The sequence below is a fragment of the Rhinatrema bivittatum genome, chromosome 4 (assembly GCF_901001135.1).
Source record: "Rhinatrema bivittatum chromosome 4, aRhiBiv1.1, whole genome shotgun sequence".
Taxonomy (NCBI): Eukaryota; Metazoa; Chordata; class Amphibia; order Gymnophiona; family Rhinatrematidae; genus Rhinatrema; species Rhinatrema bivittatum.
In genome coordinates this window covers 391,661,607-391,676,131 of record NC_042618.1, presented here as the reverse complement: position 1 = coordinate 391,676,131, position 14,525 = coordinate 391,661,607, and the positions used below count along the sequence as shown (strand labels likewise).

Here is a 14,525-nt window from a genome sequence, read left to right as displayed (position 1 = left end):
TTAAAATCTAGCTATGTTCACCACTGTGCAATAAAAAAGTATGCAAAAATGCTGGTCAGACGTCCTGATTTAGGCATAGGCAACATAGGGAACTACCTAGGGTGCCAAATTTTGAAGGCGCAAAATGCCTGGGCCAAAGAGGAGCCTGCTTCTGCCTGCTGTACAGCTGTGTGCCAGCGCTGCTTCAAAAGGAAACTGCTATGGCGTTTTGTGCCCCACTGCTCTCTGAAAGTTACCCCCATGCCTGATCTCCAGTTCTGCCTTTGGGTGCCAAAATCTCAAATCCAGCCCTGGCTTTCAATTGTGTATAGCCTGGCAGTAGGAAAAAAAAATGCAAGAGAGGGGCCTGAGCAAGGAAAAACCCCTGGTAAGGATGCCGGAACCCCCTTTTGACCTCTGTATGCAGTGGAAGCCAGCGGCAGCACTGTCCTTCAAGGCAAGGGATAATATCTGAACCCCAGAACTCCTAATTCCTGTACCTAGGAAGCTTGGAAGCCATGCAGGCAGGTCCGGGATGTCCCAGCTCAGAATTCTTCCTCTCATTCTCCTTCTCTCTCCCCTCTCCATGCTTAATTTTAATGAGCGGGAATAAAACGGATTCCAACTAGGCTGAAAATCCAAGTGTGGAGGCGAAAGTCAGGTCAGACAATTAAGAAGATACACAAAGAGTACTGCGGGGCTTTTGCTGAGTCCTACAGGGAATATTCAAATAAAATAGATTGTGTGGTCACAGGGAGTCCCTATTGTAGCAGATAAAGCTGGCAGTAATTCTCAATTCATTTGTTCTCATCCCCTGAGTGATACTAAAAAATACTTTCATTCTATTTTTCCTGCACAGGCACGGCTAGCTTTCTCAGGAAACATTTCCCAGCGAGTTACTTTAAATCAAATCACTGCTTTGATTCGGTGACCAGTGAAAATACTACCCAGCTTCCCAGTTTGGCCACTAAGCTGTTATATAAGTAAAGCTAGCAGAAATCCAAACAGACTCCAAGGCCGCATGGGAAAAGTTGACATACATTTACATATAAATTGATATTGAGTACATGCTGCTTTAAGTGTCAGATTATTAATGGTATGCTATGATAAATTTACCTATGGAATAAGCTCAAATGAAGTACATTTAAATAAAATTTGTTAAAGCGGATGCGTATTTTTAAATAATAAAAAGGAATCAAATTTGTTTTTAAAAAAATGAAGCTATCAAACTTATCTCAATGGCTGTCATGGGGAGCCCTGTTGAATCTTTTACATTTTAAACGTGCTTAAGTATTGTTTCAAACACACTTATATTGTAGTGCATGTTAAAATAGAAGTGTATTAGCATATAGATTTGTTTCCCTGAAGTTTGGTACAATTTACAGTATTGGCTTTCTTTCAAAAGAGAATTAAAAGAAGAAAGTGAATTTAGTTAGGTGAGAGAAAGAAAATCCACAATTCTTATAGAATTTCTTGACTGGAGTCAAGCCAGAAAGGTTCCTTTTGTTTGTAGAATAATAACATTTTGAATATTGCTTGTACCTTTCATCTATAAAGGATGTTTCTAGGGCCAGATGCTCTAAAGGGTTTCCCCAGTTTTTCTGGCCTGTGGAAAAAAGTGCATAACTCATTTGACCCAGAGAGTTAACTCATCTTTACTACCCAGACCAGTAAATCCTTCTATCCAATTTGTGATCAAGACAGTGCATCAAATGTAAAAAAATAAATAATAAATAAAAGAAAAACCTTAAACAAAAAGGCAATTCTAACTTCATTTAACTTTGTGAACAATGTTGAATCCTTTCTTATCTTACATATAAATGAAGGAAAGCAAAAAAAAAGGGGACATTGCAGCTGATCCTTATTTAGTCTAACATGATATGCTAATATTTGAGTGTTGTATGCCCTTCATCGGGCCAGAGTAAAATGAGCTCATGGCGATATGGCACTGAGATGAAGAAGAGAGCATAACCATTCACAAATGCATTAGGTTGGTCCCAGAGGAAAAAAAAAACCAGGTGTTTACCTGCATCTAAATTCACTAGCCTCTATTTCAGCATTTTATTTTATTTTTTACATCAGCTAGGATGGCTGCAATTTCTTTACTTAATAATGGAAAGTTAAAAATCATCCCCTCAAAATGTAAGCAAGCTCACCAGTGGTTACTCATAGTTTCTTGTCATCATTTCTCTCTTGGAAATAGAAACAACAATTCTGAGCAGGAGACAACGCACAGTGCCGATCATAATTAAAGTGTATCATCCTATGAAAGGGAAATATTGAGTCATAAAGTCATGCCATCCTGTGCATAATTCCCAATTAGTTGCTGCATGGGTGATAAAGATGCAGCATATTCTAAACTGCTGTCTGGCATGGTGAGGGGATAACGTTTTCCTACTCTCCTCGCATTAAACAAAGAGCATAGAGTAATATTGAAACACACAAAAAATATATAAATCTTAAGAATCACAAGATGTTTTCAAGGTGCACTTTTCCTAGACAGAATTTTCAGGAGAAGATGGTGAGAATGGCAGATCTGGTGTTAAAAACCATCCTGTGGCACAAGCAGGTTTAGTGAGCAGCATTGATTAACAAGCGTGATATAAGCTGTTGTGATTTTGTTAACCATTATCTTGCAAAGGATGTTGTGAAATCTTCATAAAAAGAAAGAGAACAGAGGGCGAGAACTACCAATTAATTTGCATTGCTCTTGGTTTCTTTCCAAGAGAGAGAGAGAGCATCATTTTAACTGCGTGCGCAGAGAAAACGAGTCAAGTTTCTGCAAGCATGCAGCAGTAGACAGCGTAGGGGCTGTCCGTAAAACCTGAGTGAATGGATCGCGCTCAGCGAGCTGCACTAAAATTCCAACCTGCAATCTGCAGAAAGTGGAATTTTGTGATGTTTTTCATCTCTGGAGAAATAAGAGAAAAAAAAAACAAACTCCTGTAACTGGACTGGTAACCTTCATTTAATCTGTTATTCCAGAAACGTGATCATTCCATATCAGAATACTGAAACAGTTATAGCACTAGCATGAAACAGGTGCTTTGGCATTACTGGAAATTGCTTGAAAGTGTAACACTTCATTGCTGCCACACTTAGATTGTCCTCATTGTTTTTCAAATTAATACCTTGTCATTGTTTCCAGCAGGTGGTAAGAAATGTTACCACTTGTTCGGTGGCAGAATACTGGTCCTTTCTTTGATAATTGTTTGCTTGATGTTGAAAAAAAAAAATGCAGACCCACTGTTCCCAAATATCCCTCATTTGCACCCTAGAAATTACAGAAAAGTGTTAAGTAACTTCAATTTGCAGTGCCTGACAATCATATCTTGCACAGATATGATGCCGTGTGATCTCAGGTATATCGCTGTAATGAAAACAGATTGTGTTAACTGTTAGCAAGCATACAGTCATCCCTGGGTATTTAAGATATCATGGCAGGTTCCCTAATGACCTGTGTTACAGTCTTTTAATGAGTTTCCTGGCAAATGTTTGCATGCCGCATTGTGAACGCAGGGAACGCAGCCTTTTCAGCTCATCTATCCGGAGCAACTTAGACTTACCACCTTTTCATATAAACTGTCAAAAGTGCCACTACTGTTTGTCAAAACAAATGTGTTCTTTTCTAAAATGGATTGAAATAAATAAAAGAATCAATTGCAAATCTTCAAGCAGATTTGTGATGCATTGTTTCTTCCAAAGTAGAGGCTAGATTGGTGAGCATTTAATTGATAGCTTTGCAATAAAAATATTGGATTTTCCATACTGCCTGTTCTTTTACTAGCATCTCGGTGTGCTTCACAAATTCTGAAGTAGATGTGAAATCTCCCTTCTAGAGAGGTTGCTTGGCATCAAACCTTTGTTGTGTGAATGTTCGGATGATGATAATCTGGTGAGAATTTGATAAACAAAGGCACCTGAAGATAGTGTGATTTGCTCAACATCACACAAAAGCTAGAGGTTCAAAAGCCTTGAACCTAGACCATTTATACTACTTATACTACCCACAGAGGGGCCAATGCAATAAAGTGCGCTCAGCATAGGGCACGGGTCTACGCAAGGTTGGGCGCGCATTTTGGACATGCTAGAGTAGCACCCGATGCAATAAGGAGATTGGCGCAGACGCATGCCCAAATAAATGCGTAGCCGATAGTGCCCATCACATGTAAATTTCATGTAGATGAGGCTATTAGCTATTTACCTCCCGATGCGGTAAATCGCCTGGTGCCCAATGCACATTTTTTAACACGGCAAATTTAATTTCAGTTCCAAAGGGGGAGCAAAGTCAATTCACAAGTCAAGGGCTCATAAGAAATAAAAAAACATATGGTCCTCTGAGTCACTTACTATCGTTGTGACACTTTAATTTACTACTTACGGTGATGAAAAATGAATGTATATTGCCTGGATTAAAGAAAATATTCTTATGGCTGCACAATTTAAATGTGTATAGCAAGTGCCGCTTAGCTATGGGCGTCTTCAGCCACCTCAGCAAAATTACAAAGAAATTGGCCTGAAGAAGCAGGATTAAAAATCAGACGCATGTATTGAGCAACCATTGCAACTGTAGGCACTCAATGCATCTCAGCACTATGGATGCACAATTCTCCCCATCACGCCCTTTTTTTATGCAGCCCCTCATTTAAATACAGCATTGGGCACCCAGGGGATGTGGTTGCTTGTGCGTTAGGAAAACAGGTGCTCAATACGAGTGCCTGTTTTCAGCACATGTCTTACTGCATTGGTCCCACAGTTATAACATTACCCTCTTTGGGCCTGATTTCTAAAAGCATTTACACGCTTAAAATTGGGTTTTACACATATAAATGCACTTTACCCATCTAAGTGGGCTTTTGAAAATTGCTACAAAATTTGCCATTGAATTAGCCATAGAATTTACTCATGCAAGTGTATTTTACTTGAGAAAATGGCGTTTGAAGATTGCTATAATAATGTTATATTTACATGCATAACTCCTTTAAAAATTCACCTGTTTATGTGGTAGAAGCGGATTTGCATGCCTATTTAAAATTAGGTGCACATGTGCGAATATCCAGGCTACCTTATAACATGCGTGCATATGTGTGCGCAAGTTACATTCACCAGTGTGCACCTCCGTACCAGTCTCAATGTTACTGTCATATTGTAGCAATTTTCAAAAGCCCACTTACATGGCTAAAGTGAATTTACACATGTAAAACCAGTTTTAGGTATGTAAATGTTTTTGAAAATCAGGCCTTATGGTTGTGCCCTGGGCTATGGATTCTGAAATAAACTCCCTCAGCATTGTTATTTCTTCCTTAAGTGATTTCAGGTTTAGATTAAAATTCCATTTGTTTCTCTATTGTTTTTCATTTTGTGTTCTCTCTTCTACCTCTCTGTTGTTCTTCAGTTTTTCATTTGCTTATTATGTATATGTGCCTGCCTACTTATTTCTTGTAAGTCACTCTGGATACACATACGCTAGAAATATAATAATAGTTAATATTGTATATTTATATGTGTTTTGGAAGTTATATGTACCTGCATAGGGGTAGATTTTAAAAAATTGCGTGATCGCGTACTTTTTTTGTTTGCGCACCAGGCGCGAACAAAAGTACGCTGGATTTTATAAGATACGCGCGTAGCCGCGCGTATCTCATAAAATCTGGGGTCGGCACGCGCAAGGGGGTGCACATTTGTGCAACCTGCGTGCGCCGAGCCCAGCGCGCGCTGCCTGTTCCCTCCGAGGCCGCTCCGATTTCGGAGCGGCCTCGGAGGGAACTTTCCTTCGCCCTCCCCCCACCTTCCCTTCCCTTCCCCTACCTAACCCACCCCTCTGGCCCTATCTAAACCCCCCCCTAACTTTGCGCGCGCCAACCGGCAGCCCCGCTCCGTGTTCCGGTCCCGGGGGCTGGTCCGGAGGCCATGGCCACGCCCCCGGAACGCCCTCGGGCCGAAATCACGCCCGCATCGCCGCCCCCAAAACGCCGCGTCACGCCCCCAAAACGCCGCGTCATTCTGCCACGCCCCCTCCCACCCCTTTAAAAAAAACCCCGGGACTTACGTGCGTCCTGGGGCTCTGCGTGCGCCAGCGGCCTATGCAAAATAGGCGCGCCGACGCGCAAGGGCCCTGCGCACGTAAATTCGGCCGGATTTACACGCGCAGGGCATTTAAAATCCGCCCCATAGAGTTCAAGGGCTTGTACCTAGATCAGTGCTCCTCAACTCAGTTTTCATGGAACTGCCCAGCCAGTCAAATTTTGAGGATACACACAATGAATATGCACAATGTGGGCAGTTGAAAGGCTACGTCTACCCCTTCACACGCCCCCCCCCCCCCCCCCCCCCAATCAGTTACAGAGGCTCATGCAGCTTAACAGATAAGTTTTATTGGATGGATAAATAAATGGTCACAGCCCTTATAAATACAGTAACAGCAATAAATCCAATACAGCAACAAGCCACAATATCATCAAAATACAACTTGTATAACTTCATTAACTTAACTACTGAATTAGCTCTTGGTGACCAGCGCTACCCCCTGCAAGCAAGTGCTAAGCTCATAATTTCCGCTGAGGCTTGTGCACTGCCCCCTGGCCGTAGAAGCCGGGCAGCTACCACTGCCACCCGGCCGTCGAAGCCACAGCGTCATGGCCTGTTACCCGACCGTAAAAGTCAGGGTCGTTTGGTCTAAGTGCCTCAGTGCTCCCTCACCCTCTTGGCCGTCAAAGCGTCGCGGGTCCGTGTCGGACCTGTTGGGCCGCTGGCCCAGTCAGGGCCGCCTGCTTCCGTTCTCCGGGGCCGCTGGCCCCCGGGCCATCCCCTACTTAACCTATATGCGGGGGTGTCACTTGGCTGGTCACCGCACCGCGGTTACCGGTAGCGAAAAACCACTTACTGGGACCGTGAGCCTGCGCCGGCGGTGCCTAGACGAAAAGGGGGCCGTTCGTGCCGCGCGCCCCCTTTTCAACCAGGGAACGGCCACCAGGCCCTGCCCCAGTCCCCGTCCCCCGATCCCACCCTGCCTTGCCTCCCCCCCCCCCCCCCCCATTGTGCCCTACCTTATGGAGTCGTGGGCTCTTAAGATTATAGTTGCAGACAGTGGAGATAAAAAAAGATCTTATGCATATTTGTTATAAATATCATGAATAGTAGACTAGATTGAACAAGTCCTGAGGACTGGGTATGAACTACTGAACTAAAGCATGCTCCTCTGGAAAGATAATCATGTGATCTGTGCAAAGTAGCTCTGTTCTGGTGAGGAATCCCCAACGAATATTAGTAAGAAAACGTCCTGCTACCCATTTGCCTGGAAAAATACTTACATCTCTATGGCTTCCATGAGATCGGAAAAGGTCATAGGACTTGGTTTAAATTCTCTTTGTTGATGTTCAACAAATATAATCAAGTTATCAACCATTTATTAATGCAAAGTAACAAGTTTAATATCCAGACAAAAAAAAAGTGTACCAACCGCCAGTGACAAACAGAACCAAAAGAGCAGTGGTGGGAAGCCAACACAGGATTAGAAATAACATTTTCAATTGAATTAAAAAAATCAGTACATATGCACAAATGATCAAAAACTATGAAAAATAAAGATTTTTGGAAGTAATTTTCAAAAGAAAATATAAATGTAACATTCTATTGAAGCAATTTTCAAAAGCTCATTTACCCACGTTAAGTGAGCTAAGGGGTGAATTTTAAAAGCCCGGTGCACGCCAAAACTGGGAGATACACACAGAAGTCGGCCGGTGCACGCTGCGCAGATTTTGAAAGGCACCTGCATACATGCAAATCTCCCGGTATGCGCACAAAAATTTTTTTTATGGAAAAGGGACGGGGCGTAGGTGTGGTCTGGGCAGGACATGGGTGTTCCAGGATCTACGAATGAAATCAGCACGTAAATACTTATGCACACAAGCATGCACCAGGGTCCCCTACTGCATAACTTTACTTCTGCTAGGGATGGTAAGTCCTAAAACAAAAAAAGCTAGGCTAGTCAGCGGGATTTTAAGGGAAGGGCCTAGCAGGGTAAAATGGAGAATATTTAACTAGGGGGTTAGGAAGTCCTATCCCTTACCTTAGTGAACTGGGAATGAACTGTGGAAACTGGTAATTGCGTCTGCACACTTGTCTACCAAAATCCCCCCCACTTACGCGGTAGAGGCGGCATTTGATACCAGCACGGGGCGCACATGTACGTGTGTGTGCTGGCTCGCACCAAAGGATGCGTCCTTATTATAACATACGCGTGTATATGTGCGCATGGTATAAAATAGGCTGTACATGTGCGCACAATTTTATATGGATGCGCACATGTGCACACAAAGGCCACCTCTACTGCGTAAGTGGGGGGATTTTACTAGACAAGTGCGCCGACGCAATTACCAGTTTCCCTAGATTGTTCCCAGTTTGCCCAGTTAAGGAATAGTACTTCCTAACCCCCCTCCCCCCAGTTAAATAGCCTCCCAACCCTTAAAATCCCTCTGACTAGCCTAGAATCTATTTTATTTTATTACTTGCACGCCATCTATAGCAGTAGAAAATTTACACGTCCGGGGATCTCAGCATGCGCTTGTGCGCATAAATACTTAAGAACACATTTCATGTTGAAGCACCGAAATGCCCATGTCCGACCCAGACCACGCCCACACATCGCCCCTTTTTCGCAACTTCTTCTTTGTGTGCATACTGGGAGAAACGTGCATACTCGGGTGCCTTTTAAAATCAGGGGGAGGCACATGCAGTTCAAACATATACATATATCTCCCGATTTTAGCGCATGGCAGGCATTTAAAATTCACTTCTTATTGTGAGTAAAATCTAGAGATAATTCAACAGCATTTTGAAAATTGCTTTGATATGTTACAATTACATTTTCCTTTGAAAATTACCCTGTTTTTTGTTGTTTTTGATCATTTCATGTATATATTGATTTTGGCATACAAGTTTTAATTACTTCTATTCCCTTTTTGTTCTGTTTTGCAAATGTAATATCACCATGAATAATCAAATAAAAGAAAATTAATTTGAGACTTTATTGATTGCTGCATCATAACATTCTCAATCTGGATCATGAAACTAGAAGGATGGTTTGTTTACATTTTGCTTTTGAACTGCCATCACTTACAGCATAAGAATTGTATGCACTGAAGATTTGTTTTTGTTTGCTATAGGTAAAACACAGTGGAAAACCCATTAGCAGAGAGCTGCTGCAGCGCATTGCAATGCAGCACAATACAAAACCATGATGTAATAAACAGGGATCAACAGATAAACGTTCTACACACACAAAAAAATGTGTACAGTCTGCTAGAATAAAATCCTAAAGCAGCCAAGGAATCTCTCTATTTTGATGACAAATTAATTTTACAGGATTGAGAGCACTGGGAATAAGAGTAAATCCATAGAGTTGTTTTCGTGTCAACCGGTTGATTCTGACATGTTTTGGATATGAATTCAGTTTTTTTGCCTGACAGTTTGCTATCACATGTAGTGAAAGTACAACTAAATTACTACTACTGCTGCAGAGATAATTAGATCAATAGAATTCTTTTTCATCAAGTAACAGAGTAGATAATGCCATTAATGAATCTTTAAAAGCATATTTTTTTTAAACAATGTTGAGTTAATTTAATCTAATGCTTTATACACTGCCTTTTCAGATAATTTTGCTTCCCCGTGCACAATTACAAAATATTCAAGGCTGTGGAAGGAAAAAAAAAAATAAAGCAAACAAAAGCTAATTGAAGAGTATTTTAGGAAGGTGTAATATAAAATCTTTTCTTTTTCTTTGCAGAAGCCGGGGATGGATGTTGCAGATGCCTATGTGACATTTATTCGCCACTCTCAGGATATCCTGCGTGACAAGGTCAATGAGGAGATATATATAGAAAGGTTATTTGACGTAAGTAAATGCCTCCCCCCCTCCTCCTTGGATATGCCAAGGTGGAGAATCTGCAAAATGTGACAAAACGAGTGACAGGGGGATAAGTCACATTTTGAGAAAAATATTGTGTAAAATGTCTTCCCTTTCCCTCTAAGTTTCTTATCTGCTGTCTGTCTATCTGCTCTAACCTGTACTTTGGTCTACTGTGTTCTGGTCTTTATTTGTGTGAAATATTGGAGAACCAACATATTTTAGATTCACATTTGTTGCTCTAAACCTAGCAACAAATCTTGCTGTAAATTAAAAAAAAAAAAAAAAAATTCTTGGTCATCGTTCTCATACTTAAAATCTGATTACATTTTTGTTTTAATTTACTTATGAAATATAAAAGAAGGCGTCAGTGTTGATTTTGCTTAATCTTTTCTGTCCACCCCCCCCCCCCCCCCCCCCCCCCCCTCACCCCAGCAGTTCCTTACTGCTACATATGGGGATTCTGGCGCCGGCAACCTTGCTCAGTGCCATGAGCCGTGATTGTGATCTTCAGGGCGGGGATTCTCACCAACTAAAACACCATGGCACCCCCATCCCATCCTTTCTTCCCCTTCACATACATGCCCAGCCTGGCCCTCACAGCAATAATCCTTGGCAGGCTTGCACAGAGAATGGTTCCCTTTGGAGCTCTGGTGCGAGCGTACTTTTTTGCACTAGCCAACAGGTGTCGCCATGACAGCCAGGCTCCCCTCCCCCCCCCCCCTCCCGCGCTCCCTGGAGCCCGAGAACGCTGGCTCCACAGTGTCCACAGCTCCAGCTGGCTAGAAACTAAGAATTCTGAGCTCAGGACTTGAACCAGGATCCATGAGAGGCCATTGGGCCGGCCTCAGAACGTTAGTTATAAGGTTGTTCATTATTTATTTCAGTTTGTCCGACTGCCCCACGTGCAGGAAATCGGGATACACGATGTTTTGCAAAGGAAAAAAAAATGACCAAAAAGATAGCACGTTAAATAGATGTATTATGACAATTTCCAAAAAAATAGTTGATTGTGACAGTTATAATTCTAATAGGTAACCCCTCTTGAAAAACAGAACATTAAAAATGTGCAGAAGAATAATAAATGAAAGTTTTGGGGTTTTTTGTTTGGTTTTTTTTTGCTACAGTATTTGATAGCCAAGAGAGAGAACTGTGGCTTCAGTGCCTTCCAGTTCGTTAACATTAATTTACTTTTACCTTGAGTAGGAATGCATGTTAAATAATCCGTCTGTGCATTTCTGTTGCTTTCATTGTGTGACACTTTCTGTCCTTGTAGCAAACTGTTAAGTTTGTAAAGGTCTTAGCGTTTACAGCGAGCACTTAAACTTTCCTGTTCTGATCGGTAAGGTCATTGTTCACTGGTTTCTGTACCTGTGTGGAACATCTCGCATTCAGGCAATCCCTTTCCTCTCACGTTCTCAGTGATGTCAATGTTTCAAAGTGCTGGCTTTAGGATCTCAATGCTTGATACTTTGCTTTCTTGCCCGTTTGCTTCCATGGTATGTCAAGATGCCCTGTTTCCAACCCAACTACCTTCTGTATTTGATTCCCCCCCCACCTCCCTCCCACCCTGTTCCTCTCCCTGCATCCCCCTTCTTTTTAAAGCCTCTTTTTACTTCGCAATTCCCCCACTCTTTTCTCTCACTGATATCCCTTGGATTAAAATGGAACTTATCTCTCATGTCAAATGTTTTATCACATTATATCAAGTGGCATGAATTAGAGTCAAATAATCTTCCTGTGTACATCTACTAGCATGACCCACATCCACTGAGAATGTTTCATGCATGCATAAAGCACACTAGTAGCTTCTTAAAGCTCTATGCATGCATGCCTTTCCAAGAGTTTGAAACATAGCCTGAGAATTTCCCATCCAGTAGGCATTGGAAAAGGAGACAAACAGTTACAATTGCAGTTGTTGCATATCAGTTAATTCTCTTTTATTCCTATTACTTATTTTTATTTTTTAAAAAAAAAAAGCTTTCCACTTCCAAAAATGTTGACCATCATTTTCAATGCCTAAGTTGCCTTTTCTTTTACCAGTTCTGTAGAAATTCATGTTAATAGTTCTGCATTGGTATCACCCTGTGCTTTCATCCTTAAACCTGCACTTATTCAGTGGACCCGGAAAACATTTGTTGCTCTTTCAAAGAGTGCTAAACATTATTTGAGGATGAAGTGTGTTTAAGGCAACAGCACAAAGTGATCCTTCCTTTTCTTTTTCTCATTTACACATCTTGCATGTTAATTTTTATTCTACTTTCCTTAAAACATATTAAGGGGTATTATTAAGTGTAAGAAATCTTCAAAATCTGTATACTTGGAGAGATTAACATTAGCAAATGTAAAACTGAAGGCAATCATCTATGACATTTCTAAGCAAAGCAATTAAAAAACAATTTACTTTTTGTTTTGACATCTCAGCAATTTGTGTTTTATCAACAAGCAGTGGCACTGGATTACACAGATTTTTAAATTTTAAAATTTGGCAATCCTAGTGACTCAAATTTAAAAAAGCAAAATGCTTATATTGATTTAGGTGCACATATTAAACATATCTTTTTAGCACACTTCTAGATAGAACTGCCACTTTGGTAAGTTCAGACTCACTAAAGAACATTAGTGCCATTTGATTCAGCACAGAAAGATACTGATCTTATCGCTGGTCTGCTGTATACTCCACAAAAATATTTTAAAGAGGTACTTCTTTGGGTACCAATTATTTTTCTTTTGATTGCTTTTTAAAGCCTGTTTTTTCAATCTTCCTAATTCTTCAGTAATTTCCAGCTAGATGTTTCTCCTTAAAAGTTAAAAATGAAGTCTTAAAGTATAATTTTAAAAAGGTGGCATGTATCAGCCCACGGAGTCCCATGTATCTTGTGCTGTTGTCAGTTTACTTACAGCTCTGTGCACCTCCTTCCTGCTTCCTCCAGTGTTATAAGCCTGGTAGAGCCAGAGGAAGCAGGAAGTTGCATGACCGTGCAAGCTGGGTGGGCCCATGATGCTGTGCAGCAGCAGCCCAAGATTAACAGGGGCTCAACCTCACCTTGGAAAGCTTTTCTAAAATTATACTTTAAAGCTTCATTCTTTACTTTACAGGAACTACATCCAGCTGAAATAGACTGAAGATCCAGGAGGATTCAAAATGCATGCTTTAAAAGAAAGGTAAACTATATATACATATATATTATTATAAGATAAAACACCTTCATAAAAAAGATTCATTGTTAGATCTACACACTGGTCACTCATTATAATAAATCTCTTTATGACAATCACTAATTTCTGTAAACAGAAGCTTTGTCCCCAAAACTATTTATATAGATGCATTAGGTCCCAACCTTTAGGTTATAGAAAAGCAACTACTTCAATTTAACTCAATTCATTTCTAAAATACTGTATCATCACAGAATGGAATAACATATTGAATCACTTTCAGCCTCGTTTGTACCTCTGTGTTACAAGTAGAAATAGGTATTTCACTGAAAATGCAAATAATAATATAAACAGTAAAAATATGAGATTTACTTCCATATACCCCTCCTCTCCAACCTTTGTGTATTCTGAAACTAGAGTGGTATTTTTTCCCTATCTCTGACATTAGTAGAAATATTCTATAGGTATAAACCCAACAAGATCAAAATAATTAATAGAGGAATTAATTTTAAAAGCTGTAAAACAATACAAAGCACATATTAATCACTTTTTGGCAGTCTGCAAATCACAGGAGCATTTCAAAATTTGTCTCATTTTTTTTTTTTTTTACTGTGTCCTTTTGCAGTTCTGATATTTTCTTGAACCTCCTATGTTTTCAGTTGTATTTGCCTCCTCTTATTTGGGTTCCTCCCACAACCCACTTTGAATTTCCATTTCATTTACCCTCTTTGTTTTCCACTTTTAGAAAAGGCTGGATGATATTAGTTCTGTCATGTACCTGAGAATATTTGAGGTAATATATTATCATTTGAAAATGTTAATTTTTGCCATCTCCTTAATGCAAAAATCTTCTTACTATTCTGGCATCACTTTAGAACCTTTAAGAGCAATAGTCTAGTATAAATACACTGTCTCGTTGTGTGTTGAGTGGATATTAGTGCTTAGAGAAGATTATGTTGATATTATTTTGTGTCTTATGCTTTAATCTTCTTTATGTTATAAATTAGATTCTTCTGAATAATCATACTTCTTTAATATATATGGTTTGGATCACTGAAGGAAAGGTGACTGGTGAAGAAGTAGGTCTGGTAATTGCAAGCCGTCTATAAGTTTGTAGTTGTGTAATGGGTTTTTGGGGTTTTTTTTTGCTGAAGTTCAGTTTGGGTCTTGCTTAAGTGGTCTATTTTCTTCCCCTAATGTATTTTTTTTTTTTAATCTGAGCACAACAGCTGTTGTCAGGCCCAGTTGTACTGAAAAGCAATGTGGGAAGAGTTTAAACACAGCTTGTTATTGTTTTGACTCCAAAATTATGTCCTTGCCTCTATGTGTATTTGTTTTTTTCAAATAAAAAAATATATAGATATAGATATATAATCAGCTTGGGGAGAAGAAGATAAGCTCAGCTCCAGTATGTAAAGTTAAATGTTCACGATTTTGTTTTCCACTTCCAAAAGATTTCAGCATGGGTACAAAAGGAAGAGCT

At 40.3% G+C, this 14,525-nt stretch overlaps 1 protein-coding gene across 6 annotated transcripts in view; it reads left to right on the top strand.

Annotated features, from left to right (window-relative positions):
* The window catches only part of CADPS (calcium dependent secretion activator), a 1,086,201-nt gene that overhangs the window by 949,197 nt on the left and 122,479 nt on the right, over positions 1-14,525 (top strand). For 3 of the 6 annotated variants that reach the window (XM_029601011.1, XM_029601007.1, XM_029601010.1), the window contains one exon: positions 9,767-9,874. In XM_029601011.1, the coding sequence (XP_029456871.1) occupies positions 9,767-9,874 (108 nt within the window). Of the gene's footprint in view, positions 1-838; positions 1,137-9,766; positions 9,875-13,787; positions 13,836-14,525 lie in introns of those variants that run through there. The other 3 variants (XM_029601008.1, XM_029601006.1, XM_029601009.1) reach the window with 2 other exon arrangements.